At 44.0% G+C, this 18,394-nt stretch overlaps 2 protein-coding genes across 6 annotated transcripts in view; one reads left to right on the top strand and one right to left on the bottom strand.

The window, feature by feature from the left end:
- Window positions 1–4,690, top strand: part of LOC135071768 (receptor-type guanylate cyclase Gyc76C-like) — a 31,485-nt gene extending 26,795 nt beyond the window's left edge. The window contains exons 23-25 of one of the 2 annotated variants that reach the window (XM_063965563.1): window positions 590–725; window positions 1,131–1,344; window positions 3,698–4,690. In XM_063965563.1, coding sequence (XP_063821633.1) covers window positions 590–725; window positions 1,131–1,344; window positions 3,698–4,166 — 819 coding nt within the window. In that variant the 3' untranslated portion in view covers window positions 4,167–4,690. The remainder of the gene's footprint in view (window positions 1–589; window positions 726–1,130; window positions 1,345–3,697) is intronic. The other variant, XM_063965564.1, reaches the window with a different exon arrangement.
- The window catches only part of LOC135071769 (guanylate cyclase 32E), a 53,689-nt gene continuing 39,938 nt past the window's right edge, over window positions 4,644–18,394 (bottom strand). For 3 of the 4 annotated variants that reach the window (XM_063965565.1, XM_063965566.1, XM_063965569.1), the window contains 15 exons: window positions 17,362–17,538; window positions 16,708–16,937; window positions 11,857–11,961; window positions 11,694–11,765; window positions 11,441–11,612; window positions 10,862–11,084; window positions 10,197–10,331; window positions 7,671–7,783; window positions 7,159–7,310; window positions 6,885–6,983; window positions 6,410–6,554; window positions 5,792–5,890; window positions 5,427–5,697; window positions 5,236–5,344; window positions 4,644–5,151 (listed from right to left, as the gene is read on the bottom strand). In XM_063965565.1, the coding sequence (XP_063821635.1) occupies window positions 4,891–5,151; window positions 5,236–5,344; window positions 5,427–5,697; window positions 5,792–5,890; window positions 6,410–6,554; window positions 6,885–6,983; window positions 7,159–7,310; window positions 7,671–7,783; window positions 10,197–10,331; window positions 10,862–11,084; window positions 11,441–11,612; window positions 11,694–11,765; window positions 11,857–11,961; window positions 16,708–16,937; window positions 17,362–17,538 (2,363 nt within the window). In that variant the 3' untranslated portion in view covers window positions 4,644–4,890. Of the gene's footprint in view, window positions 5,152–5,235; window positions 5,345–5,426; window positions 5,698–5,791; window positions 5,891–6,409; window positions 6,555–6,884; window positions 6,984–7,158; window positions 7,311–7,670; window positions 7,784–10,196; window positions 10,332–10,861; window positions 11,085–11,440; window positions 11,613–11,693; window positions 11,766–11,856; window positions 11,962–16,707; window positions 16,938–17,357; window positions 17,539–18,394 lie in introns of all 4 variants that reach the window. The other variant, XM_063965568.1, reaches the window with a different exon arrangement.

The raw sequence follows: 18,394 nt of genomic DNA, 5'->3' as shown, positions 1-18,394 counted from the left end.
TAACAACGATAATAGAAACATTGCCAGGGCCTTGTTTAGGATTATTTTCCGACTTACACCGTTATTAAAGCTAAGTTTAATTAGAAATAAATCTATCGTACCGAAGACCAGTGATAGATTGTTTAGCATTACTTTAGTCTAATATATAGTTTTGTATGTGTTTAAAATGTTGTCTAAGAACTTGAAAAGGTGGATTTCTATTTGTTTGTATGTAATTGTATGATAGCTCTTTACGGTAAATTAATTTCGATTAGTAATGTAGATCCACAAATATAGCTTGATGATCTTTTTAGCATATTTTTTATGCAAATGAGACGTCTTGGTTGACTAAAGCCTGGTCCGTGAGCACGTAGAATTTTGTCCAATGACCCCAAGCTACCCATCCTTATCGCTCGCGTGTAATTATGTTGCTGTCGCGCTCGCACACTCACTGCGGGTGCCAGTCGCACAGTCGCGACAGCAATATAATTACGCGCGAGCGATAAGGATGGGTAGCTTGGGGTCATTGGAATAAATTCTACGTGCTTACGGACCAGGCTTTAATAAGTTTTAGAAAATAGTGTTTCAATGAATCACGCGCCTCTTCCAGGTGCAGACGTATTGGTTAGTCAGCGCGACGGAGAAGGCGATCCAGAAGCGACCGGTGGAGGGCGAGGAGCGGCCGCTGTTCCGCCGCCCGCGCAAGAGCCCCAAGCTAACGGACTCGAGGCACGCGTCGTTATCAGGTACGGACGAGTTACATTTTACTTGCAAGGATTGCTTTCGAAGATGACGGTGATCGAATAATATTGTTATGTTTGTAGTGAGTTGATTTGTTGTTGTTTAAGCGAGACAGAAAGCACTTGTCAATCTGACTATGCAAGACGTCAGCACGAGTCTATACAGATAGAAATCTTTGCTTGTGTTGATCACCTCAACTAGTTGTGCGACCTAGAACATAATTACATTAAATAATGAATAAGTTAATTTAAGGTGTGCCAAGTTCGATTCTGACTTTTTCGCATTCCCCATTCACATAAAAAATCTAACTTTTATTAAATAAAATAAAGCCATCACCTTTTTTCTGCATTATACCACCCCTATTTAAAGCAATAGAGCAAGGTTGTTAACAAATGGAGTAATGTGAACAGGCGACTGTTGGCTAGGCGGCGTGTGCGGCGTGCGCCAGCGCGTGGCCAGCAGCACGCGCTCCGCCGGCGGCGACTCCGGCGCGCGCGGCTCGCGCTCCTCCCTACCCGCGGCGGCGCTGTTACCGGCTTGCGCGGCCATGCAGCCCGCAATACCCGCGCCTTCGTCACCACCGGCTTCGCGGCGTATACGCACGGATCTAGCTGCCAGAACCAGGTATGTCGCTATTTCCACACCTCTTAAGAGTACTGTCACGTGATCAGACGGTCACGTGATTAGACGGCGGCGACTCCGGCGCGCGTGGCTCGCGCTCGTCCCTACCCGCGGCGGCGCTGCTACCCGCCTGCGCGGCCATGCAGCCCGCACTACCCGCGCCCTCGTCACCACCGGCTTCCCGCCGTATACGCACAGATTTGGCTGCCAGAACCAGGTATGTCGCTCTTTCTAAACCTTATGTAGAGGTCTTTATCACGTGATCAGTCGGCGGCGACTCCGGCGCGCGCGGCTCGCGCTCCTCCCTACCCGCGGCGGCGCTGCTACCCGCGTGCGCGGCCATGCAGCCTGCACTACCCGCGCCTTCGTCACCACCGGCTTCGCGCCGTATACGCACAGATTTGGCTGCCAGAACCAGGTATGTTGCTGTTTCCACACATCTTAGAATACTGTCACGTGATCAAACGGTCATCTGATTAGACGGCGGCGACTCCGGCGCGCGCGGCTCGCGCTCGGCCCTACCCGCGGCGGCGCTGCTACCCGCCTACGCGGCCATGCAGCCCGCACTACCCGCGCCTTCGTCACCACCGGCTTCGCGCCGTATACGCACAGACCTAGCTGCCAGGACCAGGTATGTCGCTATTTCCACACATCTTAGAGTACTGTCACGTGATCAAACGGTCATCTGATTAGACGGCGGCGACTCCGGCGCGCGCGGCTCGCGCTCGTCCCTACCCGCGGCGGCGCTGCTACCCGCCTGCGCGCCCATGCAGCCCGCACTACCCGCGCCCTCGTCACCACCGGCTTCGCGCCGTATACGTACAGATCTAGCTGCCAGGACCAGGTATGTAACTGTTTCTAAACCTTATGTAGAGTTCTTCATCACGTGATCAGCCGGCGGTGACTCCGGCGCGCGCGGCTCGCGCTCCTCCCTACCCGCGGCGGCGCTGCTACCCGCCTGCGCGGCCATGCAGCCTGTACTACCCGCGCCCTCGTCACCACCGGCTTCGCGCCGTATACGCACAGATTTGGCTGCCAGAACCAGGTATGTAGATGTTGTTACGCCTCTTAAGAGTAGTAATAAGTCCATGCACTCCCTTAGAAAAAACTAATGTCATCAGATACCTTGGAGTACAGCTAGATGAAACACTATCATGGAATACACAAGTCGAACTTTTGTCTGCACGCATAAGGAAGTTAATCTGGCTATTCAGGAAACTTAGAAACATACTAAAACCTAAACTACTTAAATCTATTTATTACGCTCTTGTCCAATCTGTACTTACCTACTGCATACCTGTCTGGGGTGGTGCATGCAAAACCAGAATCATAAAACTCGAACGGGCACAACGATCGCTTATTAAGGTCATGTTAAGGAAACCCTTCTTATATCCCACAGAGACTCTCTATAAAGATGCGAATCTAATGACAGTGAGACAGTTGTTCATCATGCAAGTGGCAATACGACAACACAAATTCTTAAATTACAACCCTCCCACACAACAGCCCACAAGTCGTAGGCCGCCAAAAGTTTGTCCTATGTCTAAACACAACACTGCATTCTTTCGTCGCCATACACCCTTTCTCGAAAATTTTCTGTATAATAAATTAAACACAGCACTAAATATATATCCTAAAATCCTATATGAATGTAAGACAATCCTTAGTAATTACTTATTGGAACTAAATTATCAACAAACGGAAGCACTACTTACATAATAACAATCACTATTCTATACAGCACGAAGCACACATCCATCTCACACTCACACACTATACTTACACGCTTACACAACACTCATAATTTCGCACACACTCTCTCTCTCACACACACACACACACACACACACACACACACACACACACACACACACACACACACTCACCTCCTGAGTTACTTAGGTTTAAATTATCTTAGATTCTCTGGTATATTTTTATTTCTTTTTCTATATGTGTATACTAGTAATAAGCAAAATTAAACAATAACACACGGTTCGGGCGGAGAGTCTGGAGGCCTGAATACAGGAATTTCCTAGTTTAGGCTCCAGTCCTCTCCAATATTATGTGTTTACTTACCCTATTTTCAACTTAACAACTCTCAACTTCATTATGTAATGCAATATAGTGAACATGTAATGTTGTGGTGGAAATAAATAATTTATTTATTATTTATTATTATTATTATTTATTAAGAGTATAGATATCACGTGAGCAGGCGCGGTGACTAGCGAGCGCGACTTGCGATCCTTTTTAACGGCGACTGCTTTATTGCCGCCCTGGTTTTTCTTTAAATTATCTAGCGGTGTGAACTACCCTATTGTTACACCAATACTGATAGACTTGTGTTCGGTTGCAGGCACGCGCTGAGCTCGATCGCGTCGTCGACGGCGGGCGAGTGCGAGGGCGAGGCGACGCTGCGCGCGGCGCAGTCGCTGGACGGGCTCGCGCGCGTGCGCCGCCACCACACCACGCGCTCGCTCGGCGCCGACGCGCCCGTCTCCACCGTCTCCGGAGACCCCGTCTTCAACGGCACCATCATCGGCATCGTCACCGACGACAAGACCGAAGACAGCCCCCTCCTCCGAAAGTGCAGCCTCTACAACAAGTTCGAGCGGCCCAAGAGAAAAGTCCACGACACCAACTACATCGAGTTCTACAAGAAGTGGCGCTCGCTGGAGAACATCGCCGTGGAGAAGAGCGACGTGCGCAAGAACCCGCGCTTCGCGATCCGCTCGTGGCTGCTCGGCATCTTCAGCGGCACCCGCAGCAGCGACTCCTCGCTGCGCCGCGCGCCGCCGCTGCTCGACAAGGAGTCCGCCGTCTGAGCGCCCGCCGCAAACACAGACGCCAGCCCGCTTAAAGTCCGGTCGCTGAGCAGATAGAATTTCGTCTTATGACCCCAAGCTACCCATCCTTATTGCTAACATGTAATTATATTGCTGTCGCGCTCGCACACTCACTGCGGCCGCCTGCCGAACAGTCGCTATAACAATATAATTACATGCGAGTGATAAGGATGGGTAGCTTGGGGTCATTGGACGAAATTCTATCTGCTCGGCAACCGGACTAGAAGTCATCACGGAGTCGTGCGATACGTACTTCGATCGTATCGCTTCGTCCACTCATACTCGTATTCTAGTTTATCAGTAGCGTAGGTCAGTCAATTCGTAGGTGTAACGTGTAATTTATTTTGGGGCCTATGTGTTCTGCGTATATCCTACTCCGATTCGATGTATATCAGGCACGTGTATGTATATGAAACGCTGTTGTAAATAATATATGTAAGTAAAACGATGTTACCGTGAATTGTGAAATAAGAGTTTAATGTTATTAAATAATTTCTATTTAATACGGTTTCTTAATAATACTGACATAGATCACAATAACGCTAAGCCCGCGATAAACGAGGATTATGAGAATCGGCCGACCGATTTCTTTACTGGCCCAGCGCGGACAGGTATATTTGTTTACATAGATTTTAGCTAGGTTTCTAAAAAATTACGTACATAACCGCTTTTGACTAGCGTAAATAAACTAATGAACTTGCGATTACGTATCTGCAAGCAGAGGTATCCCGGCGCCGTCTTCGTTGTAGGTGCAGCCGTTGATGACTAGCTTGATGTCGCACGGCTCGCAGCGCTTCTCGTCGGCGGGCACCAGCGGGGCACACGGGGGGACCGCCACGCTAGGCGGGGGGCACTCCGAATGCTCGATGATGGGACACGACACGCTCGTGTACTCTTGACGAAGGCTCGGTGCCTCTAATAAGTCACTGCGCTGCGTTGGGGCTGAACGCCCTTCGCCTACAACCTAAAAGAAACAAAATACAATAAAATTAGTATTTGAAATTACATAAGCACGTTAGTGGCACTAATTTGCATTGATTGTATTTACCTCCATGAGATATTCATCACTCCGATGATGCAGTACGCTATCCGTATGAGACTCTAAATGGTTACCCGAAGCAAATCTTAATTTTTTTGGAGATTCTAAACTGCAACATCTGAAATCCGAAACATAAACTTGATTATTTATTACATTCTGTATTTTAAGCATTTAAAAGAAAATTACACTGTTATTATCACCTGTGCAAGCCTCCAACTTGGTTCTTCCAGTTTCTACTCTTCAAAGAGCTTCGCTGGCCCCGTTTCTCAATAGAGGGCGGGGGTGCAGTATCTTCCCTTTGCGCCCGTCGCTTAGCTCGCGCCGCCGCCGCAGCCGGCTCCTCGCCGCGAAGCCAGTACGTCATCTGGTCACGCTTGCCTTTCATAGACACGATGCCACGCTCCTCCAAAATGTATCCACCTAATTGGTCTAATAAAGACTTGCATGCTGCGCTGCAGTGGATTTTGAGCGCTGAAAGTTGAATTGTTTCGTCGAGTTAGAACCCAAAATCTACTTCTACAGAAAGAAATATCCGGCTCGAAGGACCAATAAAAATTATACTTACGAGCTCCAGTGGACTCGAATCGACTCGCGGTATTCACGGTGTCGCCAAATAAGCAATACCTCGGCATCTTTAGTCCCACAACTCCAGCGCATACTGGTCCTGAAAATAACATAAAAATAAATGAAAATACATATTATAGTTCGGGTCAGCAACAAAGGGTCGTTTTGCTTGCATAAGATGCAGGGCCGTCTTTAACCTACTAGGGGCCCTGGGCATTTAAGGATCTTAAGGATTAAGGGGGGCCCTTATCATCTGGAAAATGGTCTTATTAGCAGATGGGGGCCCCCTCGTTCGCGGGGCCCTGGGCACGTGCCTAAAGTGCCCAGTGGGAAAGAGGGACCTGATAAGATGTAATGTAATTGTTCTAAAACATAGTAATCAAAGGAATTTTAAAATTATGTTAGACTACTGCTGCTGGTGACCCGAGTGGATCGCAGATCCGGCACGCGAACCACGACCGGCTGTCTATGATGCAATATGAACTGGTGCTGGGCTGGTGGTTACCCGAGTGGATGATGTCTTTGCGATCGGTGATCCGGCACGCGACCACTAGGGCTGTCTATGGTGCAGTAGGCCGGCTGTCTGATGTAATATAAACTGATGATAGTCGATGGTTACCCGAGTGAAGGCCGACCCGCAGTAGTAGGCGGTGCTCGGGGCGGTGCCGCACGCGGAAGGCGCGCGTGGCGGCCAGCAGCGCCAGCGCCATAGATGCCACTTCGCCCGCGTGGATGATGCCGTTGCGGATCGGCAGCCCTGACACCTGGATTAAGTGGGCAAGTCTAATATTTATAATGTTTTTATTTACAAAAACTAAAAAGACCGTTTAAAATAACATATTTTTAAGAATAATTAGTAATTTGTAGTTACAAATTACCTATAAAATAGTCCCGTTGACCTAACCAGGGGTTAACTCCTCTTGATAAGTTATATAGGTATGCTTGTTACGAGTGGGCGGGACCCGCGTTTCTCTGATCACTGTCGAAAAGTCCGACACCTTCACTTACATATCTACTGAGATTCACATACATATCTATTCAGATTCTAATGGTGGCTCATAAAGTTTAACACAATGGCTTAATGAGAAACTTACCACCATGTAGGCATCGCCGATAGTTTCAACTTTGTACACGTCAAAGTTTTCCAAAATTGAGTCAAAACATGTGTACAAGTCGTTCAAGAAGTCGACCACCTGCAAAAAATATGTTGTTTTATGTAAAGTGGTAGCAATGATCCGAAAGGTTATAACCAGTTTTTAATAATGAAACTGGCAATGTGGTAGATAGACTGAAGAAGGAAGGGTTGTTGAAGGGTTGGTCGAAGAAGAACAAAAGGTTGGTTAGTTTTAGAAAAGAACATTATTTTACCTGCAGGGGTGTGCTTTCAGCCGACATGGCAGTGAAGCCGACGATGTCGCTGAAATATATCGTCACCGAGTCGTAGCTCTCAGGCATCACTCTTCGTCCTCGTTTTAGCTGCTCTGCCACTGGTGCCGGTAGCATTTCCTCCAACAGTGCCTCTAACAAAAGGAACAACGCAATGAATTTGCATTTAAAATCTTACGTCGTTTAGAATAAGGTTCAAAGTGAATTGAGGAAAACGTTCAGTTTGTAACTGATTTTAATTTATTTTTCTTTATTCAGAAAACCACAGCTCTATAATAATAATACAAACAGGTATTTTTGATGGACTTTGAACTCATATGTTCTTCCGATTAATTTCGTTGCGGGTCCAATAACAGTTTAACTTTCCCCCGGGGCAAACTTAACCTTCACTGGTTGGGTTTTTATTGGAGTTGCAGCGGTGGAAACCAGAGGTGGGAATAGTCCCGTAGGCTAAAGCTGATGAAGTACGACTGTGCTAATAATATAATACGTACCAGTCTTCTTTTTCTCCTCCTGCAATTGGTCCGTGCGCTCGTCTACCAGTACTTCGAGGTTGTTCGCATACTTCTCCATCATGGCTATCATGTTGTCGAAGATGTTTGGTTTCCTGAAATTTCAAAAATCTCTTGGTTTGGTTCTTCCTTAGATATTATTTCGATGCAAGAAAACAGTTCTCTTTATTACATAAGTACCTACCTACCTACTCGTATTAATTTGTTCACCCTCAGTAAACGATTGTCATGGAATGATCTGTACCTCAGATCATAGAAAGAGAATAGATATGAAGTCGCGCGTAACTACAACGAGAACCAGTGTCCCCACATTTCCCCCACCACAGCTCCCACACACACATTCAACTGTGTAAAAACAAAGCGACTGAGAGTCTACGACAACATGTGCAACCGGCTTAAAAGTGCTGTGATTGGCCAGAAGGCGTGCCTTATGGCCAATCAATGGCCGCGTGACGTGACGCACACTTTGAAAAAAGCAATTAGAGAGAAGAAAGATAAAATGGAGTCGATAAGATATCGATACTTTAAATCCTGGGGGCAAGGCTCGAAATTGGTTTAAAAAATACTTGTATGAAAACCTTTTTATTAATTTTATTAATTATTATACGTTATTATTATGTTCTTTAACGATTTTTGCATAAAGGAGTCAGTTCCATTTTGTATGGACGAAAAACTCAGAATCAATTATTGGGACTAAATGAAGTTACCTTATATTAATTTACCCCAACCAAAGCTCAATGTCGTTATCGATGAAGTATAGAAGTTATAGACTGACAAAGTTTGTATGAAAAGTCATGGGTTAAGTAGGTACTTGCGATTTTTACCAGTATTTACAATATTGGTAATATATTATTATTTACTTTAATAATAATAACAGGATCACTGTAATTATTATTAACTACTATCGCGCATTAACTTTTTAATTATGGCGAAATTCGTACCGCCTATGTTTATCAAAAATAATGCCTATATTAGGCTTTCAACTAGCTCTTATAGTAATTACATAGTTGACAGTTACTAATTCCCTTCTACTATTGTTATTGTTTTTGTGAAAACTTAAAAATCGCAAGCAACTCATGATTTTTTTCATTCAAAATTAGAAAATAGAAAATAATAATTTACTTCTATTTATCGATAATAGGAAACCGTATTAGAACACGAGCCCTGCACTATGTTACGACCGGCACATGCGGCCGTACTGTGTATTTTCACGCGTCAGTGGATATCGGAAGAAATAAAATACATTGCGCAGTAGTTACGCATGACATAAAGTGGTTGCTAACTAAATCGTCAATGTACAACGTGTTTGAATTTTTATCACCACTAATTTCGTAAAAATGTTTAGTTTTTTTTTATTTATAAGCAAAATACCAATGGATTTGCAATACTTACATGTGGTAAATGACTTCATTGTTCCTGTAGTTCTTCGTTTCACTTATGTTATTGCACGTTACGACGCATTATCCAACAATATCGGAGAACATTTCCTCAGTACGACTGAATCGCGACTAACCTGGCGTCGCGGGCGATGTTCGTTTCTGGGCATATCGCGGAGACACGCGCCACGCCCCCGTTTCACATCTATTCCCTTCTATGATCTGAGATAGTATGATCTGAGGTACCTATAGTCCGTATGGAAAAAAACAAAAATGCTCTAATAGCATGTATCTGTATAACACCTATGTTTCACAACAAACAACTTTTGAATATTATCTTGTAGACTGTAGGTGCGAATCACATAAAACGCAAAATGAATTACTAGCTTTCCGCCCGCGTGGAATTTTGTCTGTCACAGAAAAACTTTATCGCGCGCGTCCCTGTTTCAAAAACCGGGATAAAAACTATCCTATATAAGGATATACATATATGTTACGGTTAATGTGATAAATTGAAAATTATGAATAATAACCGGTTATTATGAATAATTACCGACACTCGCGGTAAAAGTGATAAAATAATAACATTTAACAGTGATTATTTAATCATTCAACCTTAGTACTAACAAATATCATAAAAGAGAACAACATCTTGTGTACCTGCTCTTGTACAGCCAAAATTTTTGAACGTTTTGATATCACATATTAATATAATTTGGCATAATGAGTTTGGAATGTTTCTTGCATAATATTACTTTTCCATGATGCCCATAACATAATGTTTTAATTTAAAGTGAAAAATAGGTTAAGGTGCGGCGGGGGTGGCCCTTGGGCCACCCCTAAGCCGCCTATTTAGTTTTATACACACATAATTGATCTCATATTAATCACATTTACCAAATCATGCGGTAATTATTCATAATAACCGGGGATTATTCATAATTTTCACATTTATCACTTTGACCGTAACATATATATGGATAGTTTGAGTCCCGGGAAAGGTCCCGGGACTCAAACTATCTCTATACCAAATGTCATCAAGATCGGTTCAGTGGTTTAGGCGTGAAAGCGAGACAGACAGACAGACAAACAGTTACTTTCGCATTTATAATATAAGTAAGATTGTACTTACATTCCTTTCCTCAACGGCCTCAGGCGCGTGCGCACAGACTTGAAGTCGGGCCGCGTGGTGGCGTCCTCGGCCCAACACTCGCAGCAGCATTCCCGGACGCAGTCAAAGCGCCCCGATAAGGGTTCCAGGGGAGGCCTGCAGAACGTTGAGGGAATATTTTTGAAGAATCAATGCTTTTTTGGTATTTTGACTCAAATAAAAGTTATTTAATAAAAGAGGAAGGTTTATGCTATCAGGCATACAGGTGAACTACGTGGTACACTACCTGTCATCTTCAAGTCTAGTCTTCTTTTTATACAGATACGTTACTATTTACGTTATACCAAGGTATGTAGGTAGATACCATCTTTCAAGGAATCAACTCAAGCACAAACACGAAATGGGTACTCCATGAAGCGACTTTTCGTTAAGTTCACGTACTTAGCTAGGTAAGTGCGTTTTTTGGTGCAGTACCTACTGTTTTGTCCCCCCTGGTTGGCTCCCCTGGGGGGGACAACAGGACTGGACCGTTTTGAACGGGTTTATCTTTTCTACATTGCAGTTAGCATAAAACTGCACTCTGGCTAGGTAGGTATATCTACTCAGATCAGTACTGCGTCTTGTAAATGTGACGAAACACCGAAAGATATTAATTTATTTCTTACAACATTTAGACACGTACCTACCTGAAAGGCGTCGGATCCGGCACGGCCAGCCGCCGCAGTAACTCCGGCGTGGCCGGGGTTTCTGAACCAAAAGGGCCTTTGCGCGTGTGGATCTCATACAGCACTAGCGCGAACGCGTACATATCCGACGCCGGGGTCCCATCCCGGTAGTCGTCTGATAGTGGAAATGTGTCTGAACCCCAGCCAGCGTTGCGGAGGAGCTCGGGAGAGAGGTAGACTAGACCTAAAAATATCTTAAATTAATTTACTATAACTTATATTAACTAAACTAGTTGTACCCAACAAGACTCGTTCAGGTGGTCAGGTGTGGGGCTACAGCCCACGAATTACATTTCTAATCGAAATGATTCGTGTTAGGTAATCTAAATGCTTTTAAGTTAGGTAACGTCTGTAAATTCAGCTCATTAGCTTTCGAATTTGAGTGTGAAGGTAACATGACTGATTAACATGAACTTTTAAAACTGCATTTAGTTACGAGTAGGTACAAATTAAAACTGACACTTTTTTAATTAATAATGTTAGCATATTAAATTTTCTAGTCTAGAGTTTCAAAATAATTGATATCTGATAGTTACTAACTTTCTACATGTGTACCCAAAGCGTTAGGGTCTGAAGGAGGTAGCTCGCCCCTGCGGAACTCCTTGAGACCGAAGTCCGCAAGTTTGACCACCCACCGCGCGTCCACCAAGCAATTGGACGGCCGGAGCGCGCCGTGGTATTGTAACGGGGACTCGTGTATGAATATCATGCCCTGAAAACGTGCACGTGATATTTATTAGACGAATAAAATGTAGCAGCAATATAAATGCGGGACAATTTATCAGGGTCTTACTCTAATAATATCCGCGACGAGTGATGCAACAAACATGTTGTCGAGTTTTATGTCCTCGTTTTCAAGGATATCCTGAAAAGGAAAGAATTTAGATAACTTATAAACTCCTTTGTAGCTTACAAAGAACTTTATAAAAAAAAAAAAAATTAAATAAGTAATTCACCTTCAAGCTTCCACGAGTGCAGTATTCAGAGAGCGCACACACGTTGGGCGGTTCAATACACGCGCCCACGAATCCGTTCACATTGTCATGTTGCAAGTCCCGCATCTATAAACATGAAGGAATATGACATTGATCCAATCTAAATAAGAAGATAGAATTAAAACAACGGGTTTTAAGAACTTTGTCTTATGCAACTAAAGACGCAGTTCATTGTGTCTCTCTACAGCTGTTTCTTGATGAGTGGGATTATGATTTGGTAAATATATAAGTAGTTGTTATTAGTATAGTAACTAGTTTATCACGCAACCCAAATCATAATTCCGATTGCAGCATTAGCTGCATTAGATATCTTGCTCGTAAAGGTAGATTTATAAAAGTCGACAAAAACCAAACAAACCCAAGTCGTTAACGCAGTCCTACGTAAGTGTCATGAAATTTCTAGAAAGAAGTCCAAGGCGAGGACTACGGGGAGTACACGACTATTGTTTCTTTAGCTGCACGAGTACTAAACGGTTCGTAGGTAAGCCTCATAACATTAATGAGGACGTGTCTGCCAACACCGCCACCAGTGCGACGCTGAGCTTTGCAAACAAGAGCTTTCTGCACCTGAACAAATTAACTTTGTCTTTCCACTGATCTCAAGAGGTTTACACTTTCTAGATTCACTTTTAAAGAATCTGTATTTCATGAAGTATTATTTTAATACTGCATTAAGTATTTTCAAGCACCTGACTAAGGTAAAAACATCGCGACATCGAGCTACCTTATTGAAGAGCTTTTTCTAGAGCTCTACCTAGTCCATCATCTCGTTGTACTTTATTGGGTAAGTAGTTAGGTATCTGTATGTATTTCTACCTGCCTCGTAACAGTAAATCCGGATGGATGTAGTCGATTTGTCTCAGTCCGTCATAGTCGGAGAAAATGTCTTGTTTGTTCGAGGGGACGACTGAGCTGCCTTTTATAGCGGAGCTTACGGGCCTATCTCGGAGTACTCTGCCTATATCCATTAATATAATGTCTCGGCAAACAAAGAGAGAACATTAAAGTTTTCATGGTTTATCGTGGTTTATTTCCTGTCTTTCTCATCTTTTCTTCCTATTACTGATTCACGGATTTGACTATTATTAGATCCTCAAACTGAAGTTATAAATCTTGAAAATAAAAATCATACATAGGCCTACTTTTCTCATAGGTAGGTAATTCAACTTTTGAATAGTTTTCAGTGACTTCCTAACAGCGAATATAAAAACTGCGCATTGATTTTATTTTACTTAATACTATTCAAACTTTTTTCGAGACTTGCCGGATGATCGAAGAGTTTGCCACCCACTTTAATAGAAGTCAAAACTGCCGTTAAAAGTTTAAAGAACTTCAATTTTACGGCTGTTGGACTTGTGAGGTAGCTCGAATTAACTTTAGTAACTCACAACAGACTACATTTAAACTTCCATAGGTAGGTACGAGTATCTGCTCTGGTCTATATGTAAGCAATATATGTACAATAGCAATGTGTGTAAAAAGTTTCAATGATATTCAATAAACATTACTTCTTTCTTTCTTTCAATCTGATTTTTTTCATTTCATCATCTCTACATTTCCACCTTTGGTGTTGTTAATGCTGTTATTGTATGTGCAATGTTTTTTTTGCACAGTTTCAATTTCAAACTATCGGAAGCTCCTGTAATTGCGCTTTATTATTAGACAAAATGGTCAAGTAACCAATATTATACTCGTAAATATGCATGTGTCTTCGTCTTGTAACGCACTCGAACTCTAACGTTCATTAAAGTCTCACAGTTAAACGCCTCTTGACATTTATTATTCTGTTCAGACTGCAAAAGTCGTTTAAATTAAATGCAAACAGACACTAATTACTGAATGCTTGTTCGTGGGTTTCCGTAAATTAATTACTTTGGCTTACAATAAACAAACGGACCCGAAAGTTTCGGCGTGAACTGGAAAGTTTTGCACTTATTACACGACTCATTAAATAGTTGGACAATACTATTTTAATCAAAAGTGACTCTTCGCGTAAATTATTAGGTCTATAAACGAGTATAGTAGACCTTTATTCGTTCGTTCGTTCGTTTCAGCCGAAAGACGTCCACTGCTGGACAAAGGCCTCCCCCAAGGATTTCCACAAAGACCGGTCCTGCGCCGCTTGCATCCAGGTACTTCCCGCGACCTTTACCAGATCGTCGGTCCACCTAGTGGGAGGCCTGCCCACGCTACGTCTTCCAGCTCGTGGTCGCCACTCAAGAACTTTCCTGCCCCAGCGGCCATCAGCTCTTCGAGCTATGTGCCCCGCCCACTGCCACTTGATTTTAGCGATTCTGCGGGCTATGTCAGTCACTCTGGTTCTCCTACGGATCTCCTCATTTCTGATTCGATCACGCAGGGAAACTCCGAGCATAGCACGCTCCATCGCTCTTTGGGTGACCTTGAGCCTTCTTATGAGGCCCATAGTAAGCGACCACGTCTCAGAGCCATACACCATCACTGGCAACACACACTGGTCAAATACTTTTGTCTTGAGACACTGCGGTATTTCGGACGTGAGAATTTCGCGAAGCTTCCCGAACGCTGCCCAGCCGAGTTGGATTCGACGATTAACCTCTTTCTCGAAGTTGGACCTACCTAACTGGACTGTTTGTCCCAGGTATACATAATTGTCAACAAGTTCGAGTGTAGTGTCTCCAACCTTCAGAGGAGTGGGTACAACACGGGCATTTGACATAATTTTTGTCTTGTCCATGTTCATTTTAAGACCCACTTGTTGAGAGGCTCTACTGAGGCCATCGAGCATTGTGTTTAGGTCCTCCACGGTCTCAGCCATGACTACGATATCGTCCGCGAAACGAAGGTGTGTGATATACTCGCCGTTGATATTTATGCCGAATCCGCTCCAGTCCAGAAGCTTGAAAACATCTTCCAGGGCGGTGGTGAACAGTTTCGGAGATATGACATCTCCCTGTCTCACCCCTCGCTGCAACTGGATAGGTTTCGAGTTCTGATCCTGGAGGCGGACCGACATTGTGGCGTTTTCGTACAAGCCCTTCAGCGCTTCGATGTATCTATAGTCAATTTGGCACCGTTGGAGAGACTGTAGCACTGCCCAGGTCTCGATCGAGTCGAAGGCTTTTTCATAGTCCACAAACGCCAGACAAAGTGGCTGATTATACTCCTCGGTCTTCTGTATAATCTGCCGTAGCGTATGTATGTGGTCTATGGTACTAAAGCCTTTTCGGAAACCGGCTTGTTCGGGAGGCTGGAAGTCGTCGAGCCTGCGTGCGAGACGATTCGTGATGACTCTCGAAAACAGCTTGTAGACATGGCTCAGAAGTGAGATGGGTCTATAATTTTTCAACAAGGTTTTGTCGCCTTTTTTGAAAAAAAAGTATCACCACACTTCTGTGCCATGCCGTAGGCGTTTTTCCCTCAAGTATGACGGAATCGAACAGCCTCTGAAGAGCCTTTAGTACCGGCGTTCCGCCTGCTTTCAGAAGCTCAGCCGTGATTCCATCATCACCCGGTGCCTTGTTGTTTTTCAGCTGTTTGAGAGCCATTCCAATCTCGTACAGGCTGACGTCCGGGATATCTTCGGTGTAGTGTCGGGTCAGTCTAGCTCTTGGGTCTTCGGCTAGATTTGTGACAGGTGTACGTACACTCGTGTATAATTGTCCGTAGAACTTCTCAACCTCTTCCAATAACTCAGGCCCCGACGAGATGTCTCTGCCATCCTCGGTCTTCAGCTTGGTCAGTTGACTTTGGCCAACAGACAGATCCCTAGCGAACACTTTAGAGCCTTTGTTACGCTCAATCGCCTCTTTAATACGATCTGTATTAAATTGGCGTAGATCGCGAGTCAAAGACTTGGAGATCTGTCTGTTAAGACGCCGATACTGAGCAGCATCTTCAGAGGACTGCAGAACCAAGTTTCGTCTCTCTTCCATAAGTTTATTGGTGAGGTCAGAGATCTTTTTGGTTCCTTTTGGACGACGGGTTTTAAAGAACTTAGACCCAGTCGTTTGGACAATTTCCACGAACCTGTCATTGTATTCGTCCACATTTTCGCAGTCTCCTAGGCATTCGAAACGATTTTGCAACTCGAGCTGAAAGCTTTCGGGGTTTTGGAGTTGGATGGGCGCTGGGCGGAGCGTAGACTTCATCAGTCGACGCCTCTCGAGCTTGGGTCTGATATTCAATGTGCCTCTTACCATTCGGTGATCGCTTCCTGTTTTGACCGAGTTGATCACAGAGACATCATTGAATATATGCTTCTTCGTCGACAAGATGAAGTCGATCTCATTTTTTATAGCGCCATTGGGATGCAGCCATGTCCACTTTCGCTGTTTTGGCTTCCTGAAGAAGGAGTTCATCATAAAGAGGCCCTCCCTCTCCATAAAGCCAGCCAGCAGTTGGCCACGTGCGTTCCTCTCTCCATACCCAAATTGCCCCACTTTCAGCTCATTATCGCTTCGTCTACCCAGCTTCGCGTTGAAGTCCCCCATCACAACGGTAAAATGGGACCGGGAGCTATGTATGGCTCTGGAAATATCCTCATACATAGTCTCCACTTCGTCGTCGGGGAAGGGGGAGACCTTTATTACGCTAATAGTATACGCAGATAATATTACGTTGGGTAAATATGTCGCCATATTAGTACAATGTTAACAGGTGGGGGTGGTTTCGGCAGCTGGGGGTAAGATAGTAATTTCTCTTTGACCTCTCAATTTTGCTTCGGCCTGATCATCACTTTCAATCAGCTAAGAACTTTTTAGCTCAGGGCTGGCTTAAGCTCTTAAGAGTAGGTAATAATAATAAGTCCCCGTAGTGGTTAAAAAAACTTACAATTTTCAGTTCCTTCTTGATTTCCCTGCTGATGTCGATGTGGTTCCTGCGCACCCGTTTGACGGCCACCAGCCGGCCGCGGTAGAAGGCCACCTCAGTAAAGATGGCGGAGTACCGGAAGTCCAGGTCGGGGTTGGAGCTGAGCGACACCTGGCTGGAACGCACACCAGTGCTGCTAACACCATTCTTCTCGATTGTGGTCGAGTTTGGGTTGGCGCCCGCGCTGCTGTCTTGCTGGAAAAATTCAGCTCTGACCAACTCGCCTAGTTTGATAGCGCAGCGGATATGTATGTATTTGATTTTGACTACGTAAAACAATATTTTCAAAAAGTCCTTCAAATCTCCCAAGGTAAACCACATTATAGCTACTAAATTGGCTATTTACATCTAAAGCAATCAAACCAACGGTATTCAACCTTTTTTTTATTTGGCCTAAAGACGTAGGTAAGTAGGTATGTGATTCAGGCCATTTACCTGATAGGTACTCGTACAATTACGAGTACATTTATTCAGATGTTAACAAATACAATTTCATTCTACCTATTAATTAGGGCTACATACGAAAGTCTGCGGACTGCTGGTTGAGTACCGCTGAATTAGCCTATACTAACATAACAAGCATGCATACAACATCATAGAAATTGTTTTACCTACTCAGATTGTTGGTGCTCTGCTCCTCATCAGGCAGGTGGAGGTCGCGGAAGTCTATCTTCCAGAGCAGAGAGTCCAGCTCTTGTTCATAACGCCAGCCACGGTAGAGGGCTAACGCTGCCAATGCCAGGAGCACTAGTGTAGCGCCCGATGCGCCTAAGGCCCATGCACCTACGTGGCCTATTAACAAAAACATTTTGGGTATATTATGCGAGACACACATAATTTAAAAAAAAATGCAAGTAACATCGTTAAACATGCGTCTGCCATAAATTTACCAAAAAAGAATGACGTAGCACAACGTCTTAAGCTCGTAGCACGTAGCGTATTTCGGCATGCCTTTATAGGACGCGCTGTCGTAACTGACTACGATGCTACGACCCATAATTTCGTAGACACATTATTTACGCAATTCGTTTGAAAAAATACTTTTATTGAGGTTTTGGTCATTTTTTACTTGTACAACCAAGTTAATTAATCCTTAAACGAAGCTTTTTACCCGTAGGTAGGTACTTACTCGTAAGTCATATTTCCTTCTGCAATCGGTTATAAAAAACAAAGAGGGTTGGGGTTTTACATGCATGTAAACTTCTCATCTTAAAGGGTGAGTGGAAACCATAAAGTATTTGCTTGTGTTTGTTATCGTAGGAAATAGGAATTTTAACCACATTTACTTGTACTGAAGGCGAGGGAATGTCTGTGGGCTCTAAATGCCTCTAAACGTTTGTATTCAATTTGTAACCGTAAGCGAATTCTTTGCGAGGAGCGCAGATAAAGTGGATTTGAGGGTGAGCCGGGGCATTAAATCGAAATAACTGAAGTGGAACCTTGCCGCGTCTGAGAGTTTGGCTCTGTCCTTTTACCGTGAGCTCGGAAACGTCAGATGTCACAGACGGACCCAACGAGGCGGTTATTTGTAGAAAAGGTTACTTAGTTTTAACTGAAATGTTTTTCACTGTAGGTAGAAATGTTGAAACATTTACTACTTATGCCTTACTTAGGTAGGTACTTTAGTTAGTTAAGTTAGTGTTTTACG

The sequence above is a fragment of the Ostrinia nubilalis genome, chromosome 5 (genome assembly GCF_963855985.1).
Source record: "Ostrinia nubilalis chromosome 5, ilOstNubi1.1, whole genome shotgun sequence".
Taxonomy (NCBI): Eukaryota; Metazoa; Arthropoda; class Insecta; order Lepidoptera; family Crambidae; genus Ostrinia; species Ostrinia nubilalis.
Note: the sequence above shows the minus strand (reverse complement) of the source record. Positions and strands in the feature narration are given on the sequence as shown.